This window comes from Olea europaea, chromosome 13 (assembly GCF_002742605.1).
Source record: "Olea europaea var. sylvestris chromosome 13, O_europaea_v1, whole genome shotgun sequence".
NCBI classification, from domain to species: Eukaryota; Viridiplantae; Streptophyta; class Magnoliopsida; order Lamiales; family Oleaceae; genus Olea; species Olea europaea.
In genome coordinates, this window is record NC_036249.1 from 29,065,721 (window position 1) to 29,073,966 (window position 8,246).

The 8,246-nt window shown below is 31.5% G+C and overlaps 1 protein-coding gene across 1 annotated transcript; it reads left to right on the forward strand.

Annotated features, from left to right (window-relative positions):
* Positions 1-2,287: 2,287 nt before the first annotated feature.
* Positions 2,288-7,961, forward strand: LOC111408102. The gene is made up of 3 exons (XM_023037887.1): positions 2,288-2,518; positions 6,938-7,143; positions 7,370-7,961. The coding sequence occupies exons 1-3, from the start codon at positions 2,417-2,419 to the stop codon at positions 7,614-7,616; spliced, it is 555 nt and encodes a 184-aa protein (XP_022893655.1). The 5' UTR covers positions 2,288-2,416; the 3' UTR covers positions 7,617-7,961.
* The last annotated feature ends 285 nt before the right edge of the window (positions 7,962-8,246 follow it).

Here is an 8,246-nt window from a genome sequence, read left to right on the forward strand (position 1 = left end):
GGTGAAACAAAAGAGGATGAATGATAAATTAGAAACTTTACTAGTAAGTGATGCTAGTAATGCACAATTTTTTATTGTTGATGCTTGTGATGATGAGGAAGATGTTGATATTGATATCTTACCATTTATAGATGTGATAGAAATTTTCGAGTTGAAATAAAGGAGCTTGATGAAGATAATTTTGCTTCGAATGACACAAATGATAAATTGGATGAAGAAGAGGAGATTGTGAATTTGAATTTGATAAAGAGCTGACAAGATTTAAGTTTTTTATTTTATTTTTATTTCTTAAGTCGGTATTCATGTATAATCTAATTGTAAGAATGGACTATCAAGTAATTGTAGTATTTATTATTTTAAGCAATATGTTTTTGTTGAATTTTGGAACAATATGTATAAAGTTTAAGGATTTAAAGTGTTTATGATTTTGAAAAATATGTTTTTTTTAATGTGAAGAATATGTATAAAGTTCGAAGAATGCATTATTTTATTTAATTATTATTTTAGAATATTTAAAATAATATTAAAATTTATTTCTAAATACATATTCTCACATTAAAATATATTATACATAAATCTAATATTTTTTTCTTACTTTTTAATTATATTGGTCAAAGTTAAACGTGCATTGCACGTTCTTTTAAAATACTTTATAAGTGATATAAAAAGTAATATTTGGTACCAATTAGTTGGATGATTTGATAAATATCGGACGAATTAAAGAAAATAAAATTTAGCATAGAAAGTTAAGAGTAGAGAATTGTACTTTTAAAACTCAATTTCTATGATTCAAATTTTTTGTAATAATGAAATACTATAAATGAGCAATTTTTTAATGTTACACTTGACACATTAAAATTAATTGTTAATGCATAAATTTAAACACCCATTAAAATTTTTAGATACATGAATATGAATAAATTTATCTATAATAACTCTAGATTCATATAATTTAAGATTTATCAAGTGAAAATTTATTGAATCTAAATTAATGTGAATGTTAATTAATTGAGAATTAATAACACAAATTTCATAAAAAGGATAATAATTATGTAGTATTTATTACATATCGAAAAACGAAAAGCAAGGTATACATAAATTTAAACACCTGTTAAAATTTCTAAATACGTGAATATGAATAAATTCATCTATAATAACTCTAAATTCATATAATTCAAGATTCATCAAGTGAAAGTTCATTGAATTTAGAATAACGTAAATGTTAATTAATTGAGAATTAATAACATAAATTTCATAAAATGACAATAATTATGTAGTATTTGTTACATATCGAAAAATAAAAAGTAATGTACATATAAATTTAAACACCCATAAAATTTTTAGATATATGAATATGAATAAATTCATCTATAATAACTCTAGATTCATATAATTTAAGATTCATCGAGTGAAAATTCATTGAATCTAGATTAATGTTAATGTTAATTAATTGAGAACTAATAACACAAATTTCATAAAAGGACAATAATTATGTAGTATTTATTACTTATCGAAAAATGAAAATTAAGGTACACATAAATTTAAACACACATTAAAATTTCTAAATACATAAATATGAATAAATTCATATATAATAACTCTAGACTTATATAATTCAAGATTCATTAAGTAAAAATTCATTAAATTTAGATTAATGTGAATTTTAATTAATTGAGAATTAATAACACGACTTTCATAAAAGGACACACACACACATATATATACAAAAAATGATTTTCCTTTGATGTGATACATTATTATTATTATTATTATTATTATTATTATTATTATTATTATAGATATAGATATTCTTAAAAAATTCATTATTTCTAAATTTATTTTTTCAAAAAATCTCATGTTAATGAGAGTTTGTTTGGTACAAATTTTAAACTAATTAAAATCACTTTTTGACCATTATTTCACTATTTCAGTAGTCATTTTTGAATTTTTCTCTCACAAGTAAAACCCACTTTATTTTTAACGGACAAAAAATCAATTATCAAAATCCCTACTAAGAACTTGATTGGGAGTGTTTTTTATTCAAAAAATTTGATTTTTTTTATCGTTATTTCTCTATTTCAGTTGTAAAATTTGACTTCTTCTCTCACAAATGATTTCCACTTTTCTCGTAACAAGCAGTCACTGTGGGGGCACACTAGGCTGCTCAAATTCCCGTTCCTTTGACCTGCTCGTGTAAGTGACTCGGCTGTAATTCACATGGGACTCAGATTCCGACAACTTTCACTGCCTCAGATGCTTTCGATGTGATTTTATCTTTTCCCACTTTTTGCAACCGAAAAAAAAAAAGGAAAAAAAAAAGGAAACGGCAACACAGCAAAGAAAAAGTTCACACATCTCACTCGACTACTCTGTCTGTTTACACACAGACACTCTCGCATAGCAAAGTGAAGTATATATGGGGCAAGGAAAAGGGTCGACGCTAGTTCATTTACTTGTCATAGTCTTGAGCTTAACGGCATTTGGCTTTGCAATTGCTGCGGAGCGCCGCCGAAGCACTGTAAGCCCTCTCTGTGTGTGTGTCGTTGCATATACTTTTGAACAAGAATTAAGTTGGGTTTGTAGATCACAGTGAAATGTCGTTATTTCTTTCTTTTATTGTGGTTTTTGTAACAGATGTTTTGTTTCTTGAAACTGTATGCTTTGGTGTTGGTTGTTTTGCAATTTAGGTTTTCCTGTAATTGGGATTATGGAACAATACCGAATAATTTTGCTAGGGATAGCTTCTGCAAGTTGTGATGTGTGCGATTTTGTGGTTTCTAGTTATATATATGCAGTATGCTTAGTATGTTTTAGCAAGGGAATTGTTGTTGTACTTTGAAGCTGTGTCTGCACTTGACAGATTTATTTGGTGATTATGTTTATGGTCTTTGGAAGAGACAGAAGCATGAAACTTCATGAGTATTGGTTTTTGCTAACTTGCAACTTTTATTATAAAATTCGAGAATTGCTGGCAAAATTGAAGTTATGTGACACTGGTGTCATCTAGTGACTATAATGCATGTTTTATGGACCCTCAAATTCTGATTGTAACATCTTGATGTTTTGGATATGAGATGGGGAATTAGAATTAGAATAAGAATAAGAATAATAGAGATTATATTAATAACAAAAAATAGTTTGATTTGTGATAAATTATTTTAGCTTATTGTAGTCTTCTAGTTTGGCCTAAATTAGGATTTTATTTTATAGACTGTCTAGGATTATTTTAGATGTTTCTTAAATTAGTTTACTTGAAACTCTGTATAAAGAGGGCTTAATGCATTGTAATAGTTAGAATTTATTATTGAGTAAACTCGTATTTATAAATCCTATTTTTTTAAAAAGCTGTATTTTTATAATTGTATCATATCTTATTTGAATTACGCGTCCGATTTCATGTTTCTTAGATTATCATCACCATTTTATAAACTATGTTGAGAAGGTTGATTATTCTACTAGAAAAGTCGATTTAGGAGTACAAAACTTTGATGGACTCGGATCGTAAAACATTTCTTGATTGGTTTGATATTCTTGGAAAATACTTTCAATTGCATAACTTGAACGACTTTTGATGTTTGCATCTTGATAGTATGCTACTCGTAGGGTCTGCTAGGTTTCATTGGCAATCGGTATTGCATAACATTGTTCGTCTAAGTTAGAAACCTAAAACTTCACAGGATGACTGAAATGAATTCTGATTGACGAATATGCACCTGCCTATTCTCGAACTAAGTCCACTGTTAGAAAATATATGGCACACTTCGAGGAGATATTAAATAGTTGTGATATTTATGAAGATCATCATATCACAACTTCTAGATCTGTAAATGGGTTGATTTCTGAGATTGAGTGTCATATCATTTATATTTTCTCTAAAGTCCTTAGGAGAAGCTTACTGCAAGGCATTACAATATGAACATTTTGTCAATTTTGCAAGAGACATGTGCCTCCTTTGCCATGAGAATGTCAATAGTCTCATCCTAGCTTGTTTTCTCCGAAACATCATGCTATTCATCTCGAATCAACTCAGCAAACATCTTCTAAGGCTATTGATAAGCCAAGTTTCAATAATTGTGTTGTTCCTCATGTGCCCAACTCTTCAGTCTTTACTAACAAACCTTGTGTCCTCATTATCATGGTGACGATCTTATAGAAACTTTGTGTCGAAATCATATTCCCGTCTAAAAACTGATTTTGGATACATCAATATGTAACAAACATGAGATTTTTATAGTTGATCCTTTAAAATGTTCTGATAGATAGAATGAAAGTTTTGAGCTTTGTATTATGTCCCCTCTCTTGATCACACATTTGATAGACACAATTAACAAAGACACAATTGAGGAATTACATAAAGAGTTGCCATCTAACTAGACATTCTATGTTCTTGACTTAGTGCCAAAATTGTTATACCCTACTGTTTATGTTACTCTGACTTTGTTGTGGTATCATCTCAATAGAATGATACCTTTTGAGTTGCCAATTTTTATCATGCGATTGTTCGTTTGCATACTTTTCCTATTGACATTAGACTATTGCCTACTAATTATCGTCGTATAGTTTCAACTCCGGCTTCTATTGTCCCTATTCCTCATTTTTATGATAAGATTACATGGGAAAGTATTATAAATAAATGAAAGTTATGCGCTTGTTTTAAATGTGCATGGTAGGCATAGATACTTCAATGGGGATTTTTATGTTTTGATACGTGTTTCTTTACTACGTTATCCTATGCATGTTAAGAAAAAGTTTCTTAATCAATCACATGAAGTTCATGCTCCTTTAATTGTTTGGCAATCACACTTGAATGAAAATTTTGCTTTCAATATAGCAGAATTGTTTCCTTAACATGCTCATTCAAGCTTACAATATTGCAATCATTTGTTTCTACAGGTCAATTTACCTTGCTACTGCATCGTGCTTCGTTATGTGGATTTAGTTGTAGTTTTTGTGGATGAATTGCACAGATATTTGCTATTTGGAGTTCATTGTCAATATTTTTGTGGATGAATTGCATAGATATTTGCTATTTGGAGTTCATTGTCAATATTTGATCCGAAGGAAAGATCGCCCTTAGATGATGTTATTGAGGATAACTTTCAAAATTGGTTGTTATTGTATGGACAGTAACGTTATTTGGTCAGGAAGAGAGATCGGCTTCCTCGGATGAGAGGTTGCAGTTTTCCTCGTCAGAGTCAATTCTCTAAGTCGAGGAGAAATGATAGGGAATGAGTATGAGAATAATAGACGTCTTTAATACATCATGAATAAATATTGTGTGATTTATGTTAGCTTATTTTAGTTTATTATAATCATTTAGGACTTGTCAATATTGGGTAAATGGGAAATTGTTCTTTCCATTGGACCTTTTCAAATATAGAATCGATGCACTCTCCACTTTCTATTATTTCTCCTTATATTTTGATCAAATTCAATGCAGACTCTCCACTTCCAATTTTTTGCCTCATGACTAGCATGTTTGTTGTCTAGTTCGAGTTAGGGACTTCGCTAATGAAGCCTTTCTCTGGAGGCCTCTACACCTCTTACAAAATGGTTTCTCAACGTGTGAATTGTCTATGTTCCATTGCGTTGGGGGGATGTTGTGGTCCAAATTGAGGTGATGGGTGATGATTTCCACTGAATATCATGTATGTCAGTGATCTCAAATGTCCTCCAGCTCATGCAATAGGTTCTTTTGTCAATGAAGTCATTTTCGCTGACCCTCTCCATTCACGGGAAATGAATACTCTAGTGAAATGGGGAAGGCATTATCCTAAGAGCATGTAAACACAGGTGCTTGGTGAAAATTTAATACCCCAGAGGTATATCCATGGGGCAGAATTTTGTAAAGTCAGTGGTGCTGACGACTTTTGTCCTTGAGAGATATCTGATCTCTAGGTTTGACTGGTTTTCCGATTAAACCTTTCAGCTAAGTTCTTGTCTTAGCAATCTATGATCACTTAACCCCAATTTTCTTGAAGATGAATGGCACAGGGCAATATTTTCCTTTGGAAAAGTAGAAGTCCTAATCTTTGTATGCATTGCTGGATAAGAAATTGAGAATGGTTCCCTTTGTTAGCTTCCTTGACGAGTCCTGGATCAACAGTCATTTTGCCTGTGGTTATATGTTTCTTTTTGCTAAACCTAACCATTTTACTTGATACCTACAATCCTTGGCTTAGATAAACATACCCATATTGTCCACAAGAGTATACAGTCACTAGCTACACAGCAATAGTGACTATATCTGGATGCCCAAGGAACCTCACCGTGATGCTCCTTGTGTATTGATGCTGAGCAAGAAATTACTCAACTTCCATCTTCTTTAATGCTACACGAGTATTCTTTATTCCTTGACATAACAATACAAGGAGAATGCAGGAAGGACTATTCAGATTTAGATTTGGGTTCATCTAAATCACTACAAGTAGAAAATGCAAATAAACTTCTTTTTTTCTAGTTATTAGGATCATATTATTATTGTTGTTATTAATTTTCTTACTTTGTTGATTAATAGGACTTTAGATCTATTAGAAGCAGGTTTTATTAGGAGATTGTTTTCTTCTTTTTTTAGGAGATCATTATTTTGTCATTAGCAGTAAATTAGGAGATTATTATTCTTTTGTCCGATGCCGATATAAGAGAAAGGATAGTGGGATTCTAGTAATTTTTCTTAAAGGTTTTTGAAAATCTCTTGTCGATCTGTAATCCAAACGCTTCTGCTGCAGAACAGAACCATAGTCTACATTTAAAAATATTGACCAATTGAACCTATTCTCTTATTTTTCATTTAATTCATTTTTATTTTTATGGCTGGGAGGAGGGCATGGACAGGATTCGTCTTCTGTACTTCGAAATTGTTTCATTTCATAATTCTCATGCAATGGTAACTCTTTCGGGCATGATATTCATACTTAACTTTTCTCTTGTATGGCAGGGAGTACTACATAACGATGATTTCACCAATCGAACATACTGTGTTTATGAGTCAGATGTCGCCACTGGATATGGAGTGGGGGCTTTCTTGTTTCTTCTCTCAAGTGAGTCACTGCTTATGGGTGTGACAAAATGCATGTGTTTTGGAAGACCTTTAGCACCTGGGGGGAACCGTGCCTGGACCATAATATATTTTGTATCATCCTGGTAAGATACTGCATATTATCCACCCATCTTCTTTAGTGAAAATTTTAATTCCTTTTTTCTCTTCTTTTTCATTTTCATCGTTTTATTTCACTGCTTTATATTTAGCTGCGGTGAGGTTTTGGATTGCTTCATCTTTTTCAACACCTGGATCCTACATAAATTACATGTAAAAATTCTGGCAAGAGTGACATTTAAATCTTTCTTTTAAAAAAATGAAATTCTGCAGGATGACATTCCTGGTGGCAGAAGCATGTCTAATAGCTGGTGCAAAGAATAATGCCTATCACACCAAATATCGAAATATGGTCTATGCAGAAAACTTTTCATGTGATGCATTACGAAAAGGTGTATTCATTTCTGGAGCAGTCTTCGTGGTTGGAACCATGATCCTTAACGTCTATTACTACATGTACTTTACTAAAGCCACAACACTGCCAGCTCACAAAGCTAATCGTGCTGCTCCAGCAGTCTGAATGTCTGGGCCGGCTTACAGTTTGCTTATGACTTAGTCAAGAGTTTGGAACTTATCTTCCCGGTTATCGTGTATAACAAGATCTACAATTCTGTTATCGCGTGATATTAGATACAAGTATATATGGTTAACTTAGAGCAAAAATCAGCTTCAGAAGTAGAAAGCTTTCAATTTATCTTGAGACATTTTCTTCCAATTGGAGTGGATTCATGGCATGAATGGACCATAATGTTTTTGTAAATATCTCTATTTCAAGTACTGTTGTGAGTGGACCAAAATAGGCACTATGAATTTTATGAACTAGACTGCAAAGTGAATAATGCAAAAAATTTATTGAATTGGCCAATCAGGTTTTGTCATGTCACCATTTCAGTTTTGCGTCACAACTTATAAGTAGATGTTTCAATATGTGAGCCATCTTTACACCTCTAGTCTCCTCTACTGTCTTGACCAACTAGTTGCGAATTAGTATTCAGTTTAGATCCAATAAAAAGGAGTATACTAACATGTATGCTGCTGAAATACAACTCGCTCTTCATTTAATGTTCGCAAGATTATTAAATACTTCTCCGTTCACCAAGAATTTTGCAGCACTATAAACATTGACAGAGATACAGGGAAGAAAGAGAAT

What these genes read in the sequence shown, in the direction of transcription:
- LOC111408102 (XM_023037887.1), top strand. Translation starts at nt 2,417, where the DNA reads ATGGGGCAAGGAAAAGGGTCGACGCTAGTTCATTTACTTGTCATAGTC. An exon ending in CGGAGCGCCGCCGAAGCACT is followed by an intron (nt 2,519 to 6,937) that starts GTAAGCCCTCTC and finishes CTTGTATGGCAG; the next exon opens with GGAGTACTACATAACGATGA. An exon ending in ATATATTTTGTATCATCCTG is followed by an intron (nt 7,144 to 7,369) that starts GTAAGATACTGC and finishes GAAATTCTGCAG; the next exon opens with GATGACATTCCTGGTGGCAG.